General features: G+C 36.2%; 3 protein-coding genes across 10 annotated transcripts in view; 2 read left to right on the forward strand and 1 right to left on the reverse strand.

Annotated features, from left to right (window-relative positions):
* LOC108369866 (cyclin-dependent kinase 8-like) overlaps window positions 1–1,290 on the forward strand; it is a 1,733-nt gene extending 443 nt beyond the window's left edge. The window contains exon 2 of the mRNA XM_017625067.1: window positions 4–1,290. Within this exon, the coding sequence (XP_017480556.1) occupies window positions 4–1,227 (1,224 nt within the window). The 3' untranslated portion in view covers window positions 1,228–1,290. The remainder of the gene's footprint in view (window positions 1–3) is intronic.
* The window catches only part of pns (DENN domain containing pinstripe), an 18,038-nt gene extending 967 nt beyond the window's left edge, over window positions 1–17,071 (forward strand). For 3 of the 8 annotated variants that reach the window (XM_017625063.1, XM_017625064.1, XM_017625062.1), the window contains exons 3-18: window positions 6,240–6,432; window positions 7,247–7,417; window positions 7,481–7,719; window positions 8,013–8,302; window positions 8,389–9,448; window positions 9,667–9,873; window positions 11,182–11,356; window positions 11,489–11,801; window positions 13,528–13,563; window positions 13,621–13,750; window positions 13,825–14,075; window positions 14,154–14,299; window positions 14,361–14,479; window positions 14,556–14,932; window positions 15,000–15,249; window positions 16,084–17,071. In XM_017625063.1, the coding sequence (XP_017480552.1) occupies window positions 6,430–6,432; window positions 7,247–7,417; window positions 7,481–7,719; window positions 8,013–8,302; window positions 8,389–9,448; window positions 9,667–9,873; window positions 11,182–11,356; window positions 11,489–11,801; window positions 13,528–13,563; window positions 13,621–13,750; window positions 13,825–14,075; window positions 14,154–14,299; window positions 14,361–14,479; window positions 14,556–14,932; window positions 15,000–15,249; window positions 16,084–16,273 (3,957 nt within the window). In that variant the 5' untranslated portion in view covers window positions 6,240–6,429 and the 3' untranslated portion in view covers window positions 16,274–17,071. The other 5 variants (XM_017625057.1, XM_017625059.1, XM_017625058.1 and 2 more) reach the window with 5 other exon arrangements.
* Window positions 2,234–4,163, reverse strand: LOC108369865 (probable splicing factor, arginine/serine-rich 7). The gene is made up of 2 exons (XM_017625066.1): window positions 3,628–4,163; window positions 2,234–3,557 (listed from the first exon to the last, which is right to left on the reverse strand). Exons 1-2 carry the CDS (start codon window positions 4,015–4,017, stop codon window positions 2,457–2,459), a joined length of 1,491 nt encoding a protein of 496 aa, XP_017480555.1. The 5' UTR covers window positions 4,018–4,163; the 3' UTR covers window positions 2,234–2,456.
* Window positions 17,072–17,126: the final 55 nt, after the last annotated feature.

A 17,126-nucleotide genomic window follows, 5' to 3' on the forward strand; every position in this document is an offset into this window, starting at 1 on the left:
AAGGTTGGGCGTGGCACATACGGCCATGTTTACAAGGCGAAATGGAAGGAGCGCACTGATGGTAAAGAATATGCACTGAAGCAGATTGATGGTACTGGTTTGTCCATGTCAGCGTGTCGAGAAATAGCGCTGCTTCGTGAGTTAAAACATCAAAATGTAATAACTCTCATTCGCGTATTTTTGTCCCACAACGACCGCAAAGTATTTCTCCTAATCGACTATGCCGAACATGATCTGTGGCACATCATAAAATTTCATAGAGCTGCTAAAGCTGCCAAGAAGCAAGTTATTGTGCCTAGAGGTATGGTTAAGAGTTTACTATATCAAATTCTAGATGGCATACATTATCTACACAGTAACTGGGTTCTTCATCGCGATTTAAAACCAGCTAACATTCTGGTAATGGGCGATGGTAATGAACGGGGCCGCGTAAAAATTGCAGATATGGGTTTTGCACGTCTATTTAATGCTCCACTAAAACCGTTAGCTGATCTAGATCCAGTGGTTGTAACGTTCTGGTATCGAGCACCTGAATTGCTTCTGGGTGCTCGTCATTACACAAAAGCTATTGATATTTGGGCAATAGGTTGCATTTTCGCCGAATTACTAACATCGGAACCAATATTCCATTGCAGACAAGAGGATATAAAAACTAGTAATCCTTATCACCACGATCAACTGGATCGAATTTTCAACGTAATGGGATTTCCTCAAGACAAAGACTGGGAGGATATTAAGAAAATGCCGGAGCATCATACATTAACGAAAGATTTTAAGCGCTCCACTTATTCAACGTGCTCACTTGCCAAATATATGGAACGTCATAAAATAAAGCCAGACAGTAAAGCATTCCATCTTTTGCAAAAACTATTACTTATGGATCCCAATAAGCGCATAACTTCAGAACAAGCTATGCAAGATCCCTACTTTCAAGAGGATCCATTGCCAACTCAAGATGTATTCGCTGGCATGCCTATTCCATATCCAAAGAGGGAATTTTTAACTGATGACGATCAAGAAGACAAGGCGGAAACTAAACGTCAACAACAGCAACAGCAGCAACAACAACAGCAGGAGCCAAGCGCTAAACGAGTGCGTTTATCTGGACCACCTGGTACAGGACAGCAGCAGCAGCAAGTGCAACAAACACAAGACTTTCATCATCAACAACAACAGCAGCAACAAATGATGTTTAATCAGCAACAAAGTTTTCAGCAACGTTTTTAAATATGTATAATAACCAACTCGAGAACATAAATATATATAAGGGCTGTTTAGGACGTTGTGCATATCGTCGTTTAAAATACGAAACCGCATATTGTCATTCTGCAAAACCGCTTAACTGACATTTGCTGCCAAAAATTGGATTTGCTCAGAGAAGCTCTTGGCTCAATCCTTATCCATTCGTCCTGAATTTTATTATTAGCCAGAAAAAAGAGAACCACTCTGAAATATGAGTGTTTTTACTCTCTAAAAGATAATTTACATAATTCACATATGCGGTTTTGCATTATCTTGATACGCGGTTTTGCATTTTGTTGATACGCGGTTTTGTATTTTAAACAAGATCCTCAACAGCCCTATAGTGTATGTAGGCTAAAGGGAAAATGTATCTCGTGGATTTTCATTGATTGTCATACACATACATAAATAAATGCTTCGATAGAGACTCTCATCTGTCAAGTGACGTGAAAGCGATTAATAATAGTTGTGTTCGTTCGGAAAATCCAGTAAGAATTAGCCAGTAACGAAATTCAGAGAATAAGGTAACTTACTCTCACAAAGAGAGACATCTGCAAGCTTCAGTGCCAGCTGGCGTCCCCAATTGCATTTGGAACATAATAATTTTTTCAATTATTTCAAGTGGAAAACAAAACAGTATATATTGTCGTGATTCAATAATTAATAATTAATTATTGAATCATGATATAAACGAGCACGATTGTGTAGCAATTAGTACCAGCGTGTACAAGTTTTTTGCATAGCGAACAGAACTATTTTCAACTTAATAAAATATTTTTTTCTTTGACTAAAAGTGGATTTTTGATTTTAATAATATTAAATGCTTGGTATTTCAGAAACACTATTTCTTACATATCCTCTGTTGTTCATTGTAATAATTTGCATCCTACCTTGAGACCATCTATCCATACCTACATATATATACTTTTTTTGGATGTTATACTGGGTTTTCTGTCCTGTGTTTTAAAAATTCTCAGAAACCAACGTCGGGTAGTATTATCGAGATGCCTTTATTGTAATAGCTTTGTCTGAGGAAAAAAATGGTTATTACGGATAAAGCCCAAATTACAAGTCACTCTAATCTTTTATGATTTACAATAATCATACCTTAACTGTAAAAGTATTATAATTCAAAAAAAAAAAATATGGTTCTCACAAAATGTAACGTTATCTTGACCTTAAGATTGAAATGTGTAACCATTAAAGAAGCAAATTTATGGTGAATTGGAAATATCCATATTATCGGATTTTTCAACACTAACCGATTTCCTAGACTTGGAATCGACACTAGATCGGGTACTCTTCACTTCGATGTCTTCTACAATGGGCTTCAACTTTCGATCGGGTGTTCGAGAACGCCGTTTAGAAGATGAAGATGACTTTACAAGCGGGACAATGTCTTTGCTGCGACTTGTACGCGATCTCGTAGATAGAGATGGAGAACGACGCTTACTACGTGAGCGTGAAGAACGCGAACGCTTTTCATCACGAGCTCGGTGCGAACGTTTACGTTCACGTGATCTAGAGCGTTTGGTGCGCGAACGTGACCGACGGGATCTTGATGTACTGCGACGGTGGCGCGAGCGTGAACGTTTCGCACGACGGTCCCGGGAGCGCGATCGCCGTTTAGAACGGGAACGGGACCGACTCTTACGACGAGAGCGAGAACGTTTCCTAGAACGCGAACGCTTGCGTGAGCGCGAAGTCCGAGAATGAGAGCGAGAGCGCCGCTTAGACTTGCTACGGGAACGTTTACGAGTGCGTGATCGAGATCGACGCCTAGAACGTGAACGATGCGAACGTGAACGACTAGTGCGGCGTTCACGAGATCTCGAACGTGAGCGAGAGCGTCGACGTTTATCCTTAGCTAGCATACCAATGACAGGATCAATGGCGGCAGATATCATATTTTGAGCTTCTTTTACTATGGTCATTGCCTCTTCGATTTCTGCCTGAGCTGCCTCGTTTGATTTCGCCTCCGGTTTGGTAATTGAATCAGTTGAATGGTAAACATTGAGATATCCGCCTTTGAACTCTTGTCCTTGCAGTTTAAGAGCATGTATAATGCTGGGCTGATCGCAAAATTCGATCATGCAATACGTCTTGTTATCCTTCTCTGCCCAGCGAGCATATTTTACTTCACCGGCGCGTTGAAAACATTCCATCAAGTCGTCTAGGCGCCATTCATTCTTAACGTCACAGACAATAATGGTTCTGCGAATTTCCTCAATTTTACGGGCATCATAGAATGACGGTAAGGCCGGATACTCTGGCAAATTGTTGTCCACCAGTTTCGGATCGTAAGTTTTGATAACCTGAAATGATAATGGAAAATTAACAACTTCCATCGAATATATATACATGCATTGAAACTTTTGCACAAACCTGTTGTGGTGATTGCCCTTCAATGCGGTTAAGCACTTCAGGTGGCAACTTGGAATCGGGCTTCTGCAATCCTGGCACAATAGTGCCATTTTTAGACATCTCCAATGCACGATATTCTTCTGGAATTGCCAGAACAGGTATTACAATAAGCGCTCGATCAATGAAAACAGTATTGGTGAGATGTTGGGCCACCGGCACACAGCTGCTTTCCGCATACTTGACATAGCATATACGCGACTGCACCGGACATGAGACATCACGCACCGTTGGATACAAACGAATCTCTTCAATTTTTCCAATGTTGCCAAATAAGGTTTGCATTTGATCTTTAGTCGCCTGAGGTGCGATATTGGTCACCTGGATGACACGGGCCTGATTTCCACCAGCCATGCTTCAGCAAAATTGTACAGAACAAACAATGACCTTTTCACATGGGCACCGTGGTACAGCTAACTGCACGGTTGCCCGAAGTTTTGTAAGTATTGGGGATTACTTTCACTTTTCAATTGTATTTTCCACAATATTTTAAGCAAAAATCACATAAAACTAGATTTTCTTTAAACGTTTTCTGAAAATTGCCATCACAAAACGGTAGCGGCAAAAATTTCTTTTCGCGAAGAAAATCGATCCACTGAACCGTAACTACTGCGAAGGTTGCATTTTATAAACAGGGTTGCAGCATGCGATGCAAAGAATGCAATAGGTCTGTTCTTTGTAGGGTGATGATTCGGTTTTTCCAAACCGGTTTCCACCGGTTTTTCGTAGATCTTTAAGCGGTATTTTGAAATCATGATTTTTCAAATATCGAATAAGGGAAAATTTTTCTTAAATCCGGTCCAAATTTGAAAAAAAATAAAATAAAAATGAGGGCGTGTAGAGAACTTTTTCCGATTCTAAAAGTGAAAACCCCAGAGCGGGGGCTTCTATATAAAAAGTTTTTATCCTTTGCGCGATTTCATATTAAGATTTTTGCCCGCGGCGCTTAAAAAAACCAATACTTTGATAAATAATTAAAATTTTTTTATAAAAAATTGCACGATTTTTATCAAAGTTTTTCGCCCGCGGCGCTTTTTTTAACAATCGATAATTCAATAAATTGAAAATTTTTATTAAAATCAATACTTCGCCTGCGACTTTTTTTATGCAAAACAGTACAACATTGCCATAATCATATTTATCAGTACTAATGTTCGAATGTGTTAACTGTCAGACGCCGCTTGAACAGCCTGAAATAAGTTCGAAATCTTGGGGGAAAAACCTGCCTATGGAGCTTTAGCTTAAAGCTGAAATTTACATCGATATTTTCCCATACATCGAAGCATGATCCAACTACACAAGATCTGACAAGTTGAAGCAAAAGAAAAAAGTAATTTTCTGGCTTGTAGCATCGCTGCGCAAGGCGAGTACCTTCACCGCGATGCACATACAACACGATTCGCCATACACCATATAGACAATTAAAAAAATTTACATTTTAAAGAATTTTAACATAGAATACGTCCAGACTGTTATAATCCGAAATAAGCTTTTTACGGGACGAGTTGCTGGTTCACGACTGTTACTATTCGAGCCCAATCACGAAATTTCACAAACTCAACACCCTCATTTAAGAGGGTCTGTGCAGACCTAAAACGCCGAAATACACGATAGACGGTCTGCGTATCGCGGTGAAAGTATTACACACCCGGCTAGTGTACTAGCAATGTAACTTTTCAAAAAACATCGATACATCGACTATTTATACATATCGAGTGTCACCGTATATCGAGCAGAACTAAAAGAAGAAGCATAAAGAAATAGAAAATTCAACATTTTCAGCGATTGGCCCAGCCACAACAACAAATAAACAGAAACGTACGCAATACACAACATGTAAGAAAAGAAATTTCTAAATTTGTAGGTTGTTGGCCAATTTTTATTAATTAGTACATGTGTATAAGCTTAATGTAATTTAATTTTTTTTTGCAGAAAAATCAATAGTTTCTGAAAATTTATGACAATTACAAGTGCACTAGAAACTATTTGTTAAAGCTTCACAGGGTGGACCGATTGGGGGTGAAAAGTGAAAATCCTTGGTGGCTCATACTCATAACACTACTTTTCACATCCTTGAAAACGCCTTCATTATATCCGGAGCCACCGTGCTTAGCTAAATTTGCTAATGTTGCTGAAGGTGTCAGTGCTCTTGGAGGCAGTGTGCTACATGTGAAGTGAAACTATGACGACGGAGAATAATATTCAACGAATGACGAAACTAGTGATTGCCGACCAACAAATACAGCAAAATTCGCAAACGAGCACACCCGCACCGTCAAGTCATAATCAGCTGCCTGGTAAAGTGGTGATGAGAAAGCATAACAGCGGCAGCAGTAGTAATGGCGCAAGTGGCAGCAAAAACTCCCTTAACTATAATATGCAATTCAATGAAGTTGGAAACAGTGAGACTCCGAACGACTGTGTCGCTACATCGCCAACTTCGCCTGGCGAGATGAGCTCAAACGAACTGCGGCAACTAAAACGCGAATCAGATCCTCAATATTCACGGTTCGCAGATTATTTTGTGATATGCGGTTTGGATTTAGACACGGGCTTAGAGCCTGATCGTTTTGCAGGTGCGGCATCTAGCATTTTAAATACATACATATGTCCAAACATTATGCTAATTGATTTCTTAATTTCTTACACGCTATTAAAGGTGATAATTTGCATTGTTCGCCTCTTGATCGAGCCTATAAGAGTAAGCCGTTGGCACATTATCCCGAAAATGTGCCCTGGAATCCATTTGATGCCCATGGCATTTGTATGGTATGTTATTATGATATGCTAACATGCCTATATTTATATACAATGAAAAGTTGGAACAATTTAAAGTGCCCATCATCAAGAGGGGGTTCAACTTGACTAAACTGTATGTACATATGTATGTATTTACGTACATACTTGAGTACTACATAGTATATTTATGTACATACATATGTACCTTGTATGGAAAACAATTTATTTGCTTTATATATTTACATATGTACATATATGTATATCAATGTGCGAGTATGTTTGTACGTATGTATATGCATATTTGAAATCATGTGTAACAAAGCATCTTGCCTAACAGGCCCTCAATTGATTTCAATTAATGTTTAATTTGCTTCACTTCAACGATGGTGGGTAAGTCGGCACAGAATGAACAATAAAAAATTAAAACAGAAATGTAAGTTCGCAATTGAAAGAACACTGGCTCTATAATAACTGTATGCCAAAGAGTTCAGTAGGGGAAATTGACAATTTATATATGTTTTGCATTCTATGTTTTGCATTCTATGCGTAGTTGTCTAGGAGTGCATTCTTATTAAAAGACGAGTACCTTTGCCTACTGTACTTATTTATTTTAAATTATATTTTATAATGAATCTATAAAATTCACGAAGGGGCTGGGCCTAGTAAGTAGGCCATTTTGACGCGCCAGAGGTATAGACTTCGTTGAGTTTATTATGTTTTGATAAGATTTCATTAATAGTTGATTATTAAAAATTAATTGTATTTCGCTATTTATATAATGTATAATATGATTTATGTATACATATGGCCATCTGATAGTTTTTAATTATGTATGTATTTCAAGCTTTCACTGCCGCAAGGATTACGTTTTCGCACTCAAAAGCATGATATTGAGCCAAAATTTCATTCATTTGCCACTACCAGAGAAGATGGGAAACGTTGTTATGGCTTTAGCGTAGTATTCTATGAAGAAATTCGCAATCGGAATATTTGCAGTGCAATGCACACATTGCAGGCAAGTATTTTATTGTAAAATATTTAGCCATTTTCTATTAAAAAAATTTGAATTTCAACGCAGTCCATGTTTATAACGGAGTTATCTAGCGGTCAACAAACCCATTCTCTTGGACGAATGAGAGAGAGTCCCGTCAGTCGTTCGCTACCGCGACATTTTAAGGTGGCCGGACAGTCGCCGCAATCAGCACAAAGCTACTACGATATTACAAAGGACAAATTATTTGTCGCCAAAAGTATTTCGCTAATTTGTCAAGTTCCGTATGCATTCGCTGCTCACGTGTTTCTCAGCAATTTATACAAGTGCGTAAATACAGACGTTTATACACATATGCAAATTGCGAATTTACTTCAATGGTGTCATAATCCAAAAAATACTCAAACCGAGTTGAGTATGCAGAAATTACCGATATCTCTTCTTCTGTGTTGTCTCACTAAAACAAAATATTTATTCATATGTATGTAAATTCAAAACCTTTAAGCCGTTTATCTCGAGTCTTGGGTTTTTGAGTTATGACACTTTTGAAGTAAATGAGCGATATGTATGAAATATATTTAGTAATTGTATTTAATTAATTCTTGCGAACATGTCATAGATGTCTTCCACGCCAACCTGGACCAGGCATTAGTCTCGAATCCTATGTCTATAATATTCTGTATGAAGTAATGTTACCACAGCCGGGAAAATCAATACGAATTTACTTGCCTCCTTCTGAGCCGCACTTGCCGCCCTTAGCTGTGGTACTGCAGCGCCCAGAGCCAAGCTCTGAACTGCCATTACTCGACTTTCCATTACGATTGCTATTTACGTATCTTGGTGTAGAATGTGTTATACAGTTATTGACCTGTGTTTTGCTAGAAAATCAAGTCCTTTTGCGCTCAAATGGTAGGTTATGCTTAAAATTGGCTTGAACACTTTGTGAAATCTCTTAATCATCACATTTTTTACACTTGTCATTTAATTTTTTTTAGATTACCAAAAATTGATGATCGTTGGAGAGTGCATCACTTCCATTCTATTTCCATTTGTATGGCCACATGTGTATGCCCCAATATTGCCCGCTGCCCTCCATCATTTTCTAGATGCACCCGTGCCATTTGTCATGGGCCTCCATGCTGATTGCGAGTCCGCTAATAAAATTGGTACTGAAGCTACTCTTTGCTTTGTAGATATCGATAAGAAAATTATACAACTGCCTGAAGAATTGCCAGTATTTCCACATAAAATCGATTTCATGGCAGAAATAATATCCATTTTGGATAAATTCGAAATAGAACGTGATCGTTCATATGAACCAATACTGAAAAACGGTTATGCGTCACGCGATCACGACGTTATGATTAGTAGTTGTACGTTGCCGTCCGGTCTACAAGCGGCACGTCGCAGTAAAGAACGTTTTAGTCAACTGCAAGAGACCGTTTACACGCTGGCCGGTAGCGGTCATTGTAGTCCAACTGGTGCTGACAACGGCATCGGTCATCATCTCGAATATCAACCACTCATTGCACATCCTTCGAAAATCGAACATGTACCACGCATTGCCGATTTTTTGCGGCGAAAAGGTGTACGTACACAGTCACCAAGTGCTGTGTCGCTCAATGATGGCACAAGCTTTGATGCCGTCGACGCAACGATGTCGCCAACTAAAGCTGCCGCAGCTGCGCGTAAGGATACAAAGACGACAACTCCTACGTTATCGCTAGAAGAGCAATACTACCAGGATTTGCGCATAAACAATGCGTTGCGCGAGACTTTTCTCAATCGCTTTGTGCATATGTTTTACGCTTATGAATTTTTCGTCATCTACCCAAATCAAGCACGTGACGAATGGCTTTCAAATCGAGAGACATTACAAAATTTTGATAAATCATCATTTTTATCAGATCAGCCTGAACATCATCGCGCGTTTTTATCGCGCTTTCTAGAATCTCAAATGTTTGCAACACTAATCGACAACAAAATTTTGGCGATGTGGGAAAAGGAACCGGATGCAAATTTGCGTATATTCGACCAGCGCGTGAAACTCCTAAGGTAAGGGATTTGAAGAAGGAGAACTATTGAATTTTCTCGTTTTGGGAACTTAAGGATGTCAATAGTTAGTTTCTCTATATTTGTTGGATAGATATTAAGCGATATATTTAATTTTTCAAACCAATAGATTACAATTAAAATATTTGAAAACAAGACGCTACTTATGATTAGCTTGAATTTTAAAATTCATTATTTTCTTCTCTTGTGTATTTATTTAGAAAGAGGCATGGTGAAAATATGATTTGCGCTACCAGTTATGAGCCGTGCGTTATGTCGCAGGATGCGCAACAGGTATACGAGAAGCGTTTGCATTGCATTGACATTGAAGTGACACCGCCTAGCGAGATACTCTCCAATAGAGCTGCCTACTTTCGCAGCTTTCCCATACTTGAAAAGTCTGTGCTAAATCAGGAATGTGCTTCGAGGTAGTGTTGTCGTTGTAGTCGTGTTGTTGACATACATAAATACATACATACATACTATATAATAAAGCATATCCACTAAAAAAATTATCAAATTATCGAGTACCATGCACGCCATGTAAGGGTTGTTGGGTGGCCTACTTTTATCGCTTCTGCAGCGTGCGTGCATACATAGTATATACATATGCGTTGATCTTTTTTTAGTTCACTGTGTATCTATCATTTGATATTTTTTTATTAGATCCTCACATGTTGCAATAATGTTTGAGCGAATGTTGTTTTAGTACAATGTTAATGAACACAATAATTATGACGTTGAAAGTGTGCATAGTTGTTTAAGAGTTGTAATGTATTAGTTATTTTTTTTTATTCACTCGTATTCTTTGTTACTAAATCATCAGCACTACCAAGTAGTTGCGTCACAAAATTTAGTAAATATGTATTTATTTTGAACTGCGCATAATCAATGCAGGCTGATATTATTTTATGTTTTAAGAACAATTTTAAGCAAACTTTTTCCAAATATAAACTATAATAATATTTATAAAGGAAAAATAGCTGAGTGAGCAAAAAGTCTTCCACTAATAATTCTGTGAACAGTTATTTTTTCGTTCGTTTGTTAAATTAACAGTTAATGAAAATAAAATTTTAATGCGTTTTAATAATATTGAGTAGTAATTTTTTGTTTTGTTGGCATGAAAAAAATTGATATTAGTATACGAGAAAAATATGCAGTTTTAATAGTTCATTTTATGTTAAAGTTAAATAAAGTAAATCTGATTTTAAACCAATATCCGCTTTTAACAAAAGTGTGCTCTATCAAACGACTATAACTTCGGCCTAGGGTCTTTTTTTTTTTGTTCGGGTTAAGCACTTAATTTTATTTTATTTTGCATAAACAATTCAGTCGCAATACTTTAACATAAAATAAACGATCAATTTCAATGTATCTACATATTGTCAATTCCACACCAAGGTAATATTTAAATCTAGCTGATCTTTTATCTTTTAATTTAAATTTTATGTAGTACATGTACGATTTTTTTTTTCTAGTCGGCGTTTGATTTTTATGTACTTTATTAAAATCATAACAATATAATCAAGAATAAAAAATAAAAAATTATATAGATTTTTAAACTGTACCTTCCCCAACAAATTCAAATAATCCGCCACTAAAACATAACCTAACTCATAAGAAATTCTAATTGATATACCCAACTAACTTACGAAAACGCTGCCACAAATTCGCGAATTTTTTTCTTTTTTCTTTCTCGTTTACTTTTGTCCCGCGCATATAACTTACGTTTACAGGGGCAACAGTTTGCGACGTGTAAAGAATGGCAACAAATGGCGCGCCAAGGAAATTTCCATTGATCAGAAATCAACAAATGCGGTGAATCGTCTTTCAGCAAACCTGTCGACAGCTGAAGTCAGTCCAGCATTATTGGCGCAGGCGAATTGGACTTTTGTGGAGCGTCTACTTAAAGTGAGTTGTATTTGATGAATCATGACTCGAGTTATTTTATTTTTATTTTTATTTTCAAAGTTATTACAAAGCTGTACCTGAGTTATTTTAAACACAAATACGCTATTTTATTATATATATATTTTTTTTTAGGATATCAAGTCGAAAACAAAGCGTATGCTATTGGAGAAGATGGGCACAGAGGCTGTGGCGTTGGGCCTTAAGGGTGACGGTGTTGAGGAAAATACTCTAATTGCGTCTTTATGTGACTTATTGGAGAAAATTTGGTCTCATGGTCTACAATCCAAGCAAGGTAAATCGGCATTGTGGTGTCATTTGCAGGCATATTTGGAGTTGCAGGATGTACGTGCCAATAATAGCACAACAACGACTATAGCAAATGTTGCACCCAAAACGATAGGTGGCAATAAAATTAGTAGCGGCAGTTATTCCAGCACAACACCAGGTTAGTATGCAGCTAAGTTAAAGTATTTAATTTGCATGTTTTTTTTTTGCTCTAAAAACAATCTGTGTGAAAGACGACAATTTTTGGTCAATACTTAGGCTCGCCCAAGTCCATCAAAATTGAATGTGCTCAAAAAAATAAAGATTATTAAATACATTAATTAATAATTTTTTTTTTTACTAAAATTGCAATTATCTTCCAACATAATTTGGTATATGGAACTTTTTTGGAGAGAATCGAAGTAAGCGAAGAAAACATTTTTTTTTAGCACTTGAACTTTGATGGACTAGCGCGAGCTAAGATATTGACCAAAAATTGTCGTTTTTCACACAGATTGTTTTTAGAGCATAATGAACCATATTTTTGCTATTACCAAACAAAATTATAAAAAAACGGATTTTAGAACCAGGCTAATGTACATATATTAGACCGTGCCACCTAACAAGCAAACAAAAATAGGTCGCCGAACACCCCTGATCCTTAAAGTATACATATGTATTTGCGAGGTATTTTCCATTTTTTTTTAATTTATACAATTTATATTTTTCTTAATTCTACTAACCCGGTCAAGTTAGACATTCAAGCTTCCAATAATTCGCATAAAACTGAAAATTGGTAATAGTGTCGCGAACACCATTATGAATGAAATGTTAAAAAGTCCCCATTGATCCCACGCCTGAAGAAAAGTTTATTCAAGGTCAAAGGTCACATATCAATGAATTTTTAAGCAAAACGGTAAGATTTATCACAAAAATAGGTGAGACAAAACTTTAGATTATGCAATTATCTATAAAAACTGTTATAACATTTTTTTTCTAAGGATTACCATTTCTGAGATTTAGCCATCCAAAATGTGTTGGGGCGTTTTTTAACATAAATTACATTAGTTTACAAGAAATCCCACCTGTGGCACTAAACCATCGCTGCCTATGTAAAATTTTCCGCCGAATCTGAATATGAAGCCAAAACATAATAAACTATAATAGTTTTTGAAATGTGGATAAATTTCGGTTTTTAGAGATGTGAAAAAGTGCACTCATTTAATTGCATTTTTTTTTTTATATAGCTGGCAAATATTAAATTTCTTTCCACAGTAGTGAAGCTTATTAAATCCTCCACGTAAACGATATTTTCCAACCGGTAGTTAGTAGTTAGGAGTTAATCATTCATTCATCGACAATTTTGCAAATAAAAAAATTAAAATAAAAAAAGTTACTTTCGCTAAAAATATCAATATGAAAGAACTTTAGGATACTTGCACGCACCTCAAATCATGATCTTTCATAAATTTAGAATAAAAACATATTAGAAATAGCAATCCTTAGGAAGAAAAATGTAAATTGCTTTCGAATCGAAATTCTTGGTTAGCAAAAGTTTAATGATTCTTGGCGAGCTTTAATTTACATTAGGGTGGATCTGGTGGATAAGTACAAGGTCAATGAACTTAGGAACAAAAAAAATAATTATAATAATAACATCGATATGCCATTCTTTAAGATCCGATGGTAAATGGCGAAGATTAGACGATACATGTAAAAAGGCGACACCTACGTCAAGCCAAAAAAGAGGTTTCAGAAATTGCTTTGCTAAAATATTTTTGGCTGCGAAATTTTTTCTGGTACGGTCTAATGTACATACATATATGCAAGTCTGTCTCTGCATGTGCATATTATGTTCATTCATATGTACATATGTATTTGTATAAAAATGTACTGGTTTTCCTTAGCACTCGCTTGGAATGTAATGCGTAAACGCATGGACTGTGAGTAGTTCACCGCTCAATGTCTATATAAACAATAATTTATTATAACTTTTATAGATTTATCTACATTCCAAACGGATATCGATAATCCACCTAGCCCGAATCGCAGTCGTTCGCGTGATCGTAACAAATTTGTTGGACTCGAGCAACTATGCCCGTTGCCAGAATCATTGGAGTTCGATGTCAAGTATGTAAAAAAAAACTATACTACGCCACCATTAGATAATACGTACTTACAACTTTTAAAATTTTTATGCTTAGAAACGTACTGGCAATGGCAGATATTAAGACTCACATCGGTTACACACGCGCTTGGGTTCGTCTATCGCTGGAGAAAAAATTGCTTTCGCGCCATTTTAGAACTCTACTTTCGGAGGAGTCGTTGCTGCGCTCACTCTACAAACGCAATGCTTTTCTGCGATGCGAAGAGGAAAAAGAACAATTCCTCTACCATCTACTTACACTGAATACAGTGGATTATTTCTCATTTACTAACACGTATCCCACTACAAGTAAGCAGTATCAGCTTGAAGAATCTAAATTTTTACTTATTCATAATTTTACGCTTGTATGTATAATTTTTTATGTAGAACTACCTTATCGTGTAGTGATATTTCCCTCGCGTAAATATGGCTCCTATCACACCTCCAGCAATGTTTGGATAATAGTGTCGGGAACAATGAACGAGACGCAGCGTGTGCCTGTGCCTAAAGGATCTTTGGAGTTTATTTTTCATGTGAATTTCTAAAAATATTCATATTTATTGCAGTATAGTTTATAAACATGTTTATTTCCAGTATAAGAACCTCGGTTTATTAACAACAATGCGCATTGGCCACGATAACTCTGGGCCGTCACACAAATGGCTAGTGGAACATGTAGTTATGCGTAATGAAGCTACCAGCCACACATATAAGTAAGTGAATTGTACTAAAAGAGACGATACTCGAAATTATTTACTATGCTATTTTTGAAATTACTCCAAAACATAGATTTCCTTGTGGTCGCTGGCTTGGCAAAGGCGTCGACGATGATTCTACCGAACGTTTACTCGTGGGGCAACGCGTTTCCACCAATTCTAAGAATGCTGAGTTGCCAACTGCTACTCAGACACCACCACGCACGCGTAGTCCAAGTGTACAACGGCAGGATACAGTGCCCACCTCGGAGTTGCAACACCAGTTGGGCAATTGTGTGAATGTTATTGTAAAATGGCATTATAAACCAAGTCGTGATCGCGATGTTGGCACCTTGACAAATTTACTTTGCGGAGATGACGGTTTGGTGAAATGTCTAGAGTGTATTTTCTTATGTGGTTTTCGCTCGACTCGTTTCTTCGGCAAAAATCTTTATATATGGGACTATTTTAGTTAGTAGACCAACAAGATTTTATTTGAAGTACTTTTTTTAATATATATATTTTTTTTTTAATTTAGCTAAAATTAAAGAGCAATTCGAGCAGTACATGCAACACGAACAGCAACAACAAATGCAGCAGCATTTGGATGACTCTGCATCAAGTGTGGATTCATCATTTAGTGATGGTAGCGGCGCAAACAGTTTGCAAAGGCGTGAATTGTCGGCCATTTGGCGTTACTATGTGCATTTGATGGATGAAATAAATGCGGCCGGTAGTCAATTGGGCAAGGATGGCAAATTTCAATTGCTCATATGCCTGAGTTTGCGGTAAGGAAAAAAATACATCCCCAAGCCCTCGTAATTAATTGTTTATAAAAGTTAAGTATAGAGTTTAAATTGTCGACTAACGATAAATATGTATGTTGTGAGAAATTAGCAGATCCATGGTAAGTTGTCCTGCCTAAAATTAATTACATTCATACTGAACAACACAAATAAAGATTTTCAAGCTAGCGGCATAAGTAGCCAGCTCCATTTTTCTTCGAATTTCTCTTTATTACATTTTTGTGTACAGGACATGGATTACTAACATGGATTATAAACAAAAAAATGAAGCGATTTTCGAGTATTTTATAAAAAAATTTAATTAAAGATAGTTTTCTAATAATAGTTTGCATCAGTTTAAAGTGCAGTAGAAAACTAACCCTAAACGAAATTGGAACAAAACTGAAAGAGAGTTGCAAAATAAGTTAATTTTTAATCTAAATTAATATCTTCCTAATTAAGAGCCCTGTTTATTAATAAATCTTATGGAAGGTGGCGACCGGCAAGGCCTTACTGTAAAAACCTGCAAATCTTGAGGCACCTGGAACGCAACTAAGGTCTTGCTACCTAAATACTTCAAATATAGCTTTTAACAATTCAGAAGCGTCTGTTGTGTTTTGGGAAACGCATTTTTAATATTTCTTTACGGCCCCATACCTAAGCCTCTCAATAAATATTTGATTTATTGGCATCTTTGCTGCTGTTTTAATTTAAAAAGATTTTGCTTGTACCTATAAAGCTGCCTATGAATTTATCATTTAGGACCTTTTCCGTTAATATCTACGATATATGTATGTACATGCGTATATTTATAATTTGATGCATTTTTGTTTTCAGCGAACATTTACTAACGCGCATGATCAAGCCCATGGCTATGACGAAGGTCACGCACGAGATGTACGAAGAGGAAAGTTTTCTTCGACGCAAAAATTTACTCACGTTTTTAATTCAAATACTCGAACCACTGGATGATTGCCACATTGTGCTGGAAAATTCAATTACTCAAGGAATTCCATCACAATGTTAATTTAAGTATAAACTAAAATCGCACACATGTACAATTCTAAGTAAGCGATGCATGCGCATAGCTGTCTGATTGAATCCTAAAAAAAAAAGAGAACACAAATGATCTGTGAACTAGTTTTTTTGTGCAGCTAATGAAACAAGTCTTGTCCGTAGTCCCGTTTTGTAAAAAAATTATATTTACGTATACATATGTACACTTGCTTATTTTTACAAATGGTCAAACTATTGTTTAAATATTGTAATATAGTACAAGTAAATCAACTTCTTGCCCAGTAACGCAAACCAAAGACTTCCGGCGCGATTATAAACTTTTTTGTTGTTGCATTTTATTTATAAATATATTTATTTAACTATTATTTTCTTATTATAAATGTGAGGCAAAGAAACAAAGACTTAAGAAAAGACATTTCGTTTGGAAATTAAGAGTGTTGTGGAATTTGTTGTGCAATTAATACTTAGTAGTTCATAAGCCAAAAATTCGCAGACCCAAAAGTTAAAATGTTTGTAAAATGCGTTAGAAAAACTACATTCGCACTGTGTCAAATACTTAGTGTAAATTTTTCTTTTTTCATTTACGGCATTTGTTTGCTTTCATATTTATTCATATAATTATAAATTAAACAAACTATTTCCTTAATATACCAAAGATATTTTGCTGTATACTCACAAGTTTATTTAATTTTTTTCCTCATTATATTATACACAAAATTGTGTAACACAGCTATTCCTTTGTATGAGATTATTTACATTTTTATATGATGGTGATTTTAATTTTGGTTTTTCATTTACATATCTATGTACGTATGTATGTTTGTTATAAAGCCTTACGCATGATTCAATTTATTTTTGCTATA

The sequence above is a fragment of the Rhagoletis zephyria genome, unplaced genomic scaffold (assembly GCF_001687245.7).
Source record: "Rhagoletis zephyria isolate East Lansing unplaced genomic scaffold, Rhagoletis_zephyria_1.1 Rzeph_scaffold_03882, whole genome shotgun sequence".
Classification (NCBI taxonomy): Eukaryota; Metazoa; Arthropoda; class Insecta; order Diptera; family Tephritidae; genus Rhagoletis; species Rhagoletis zephyria.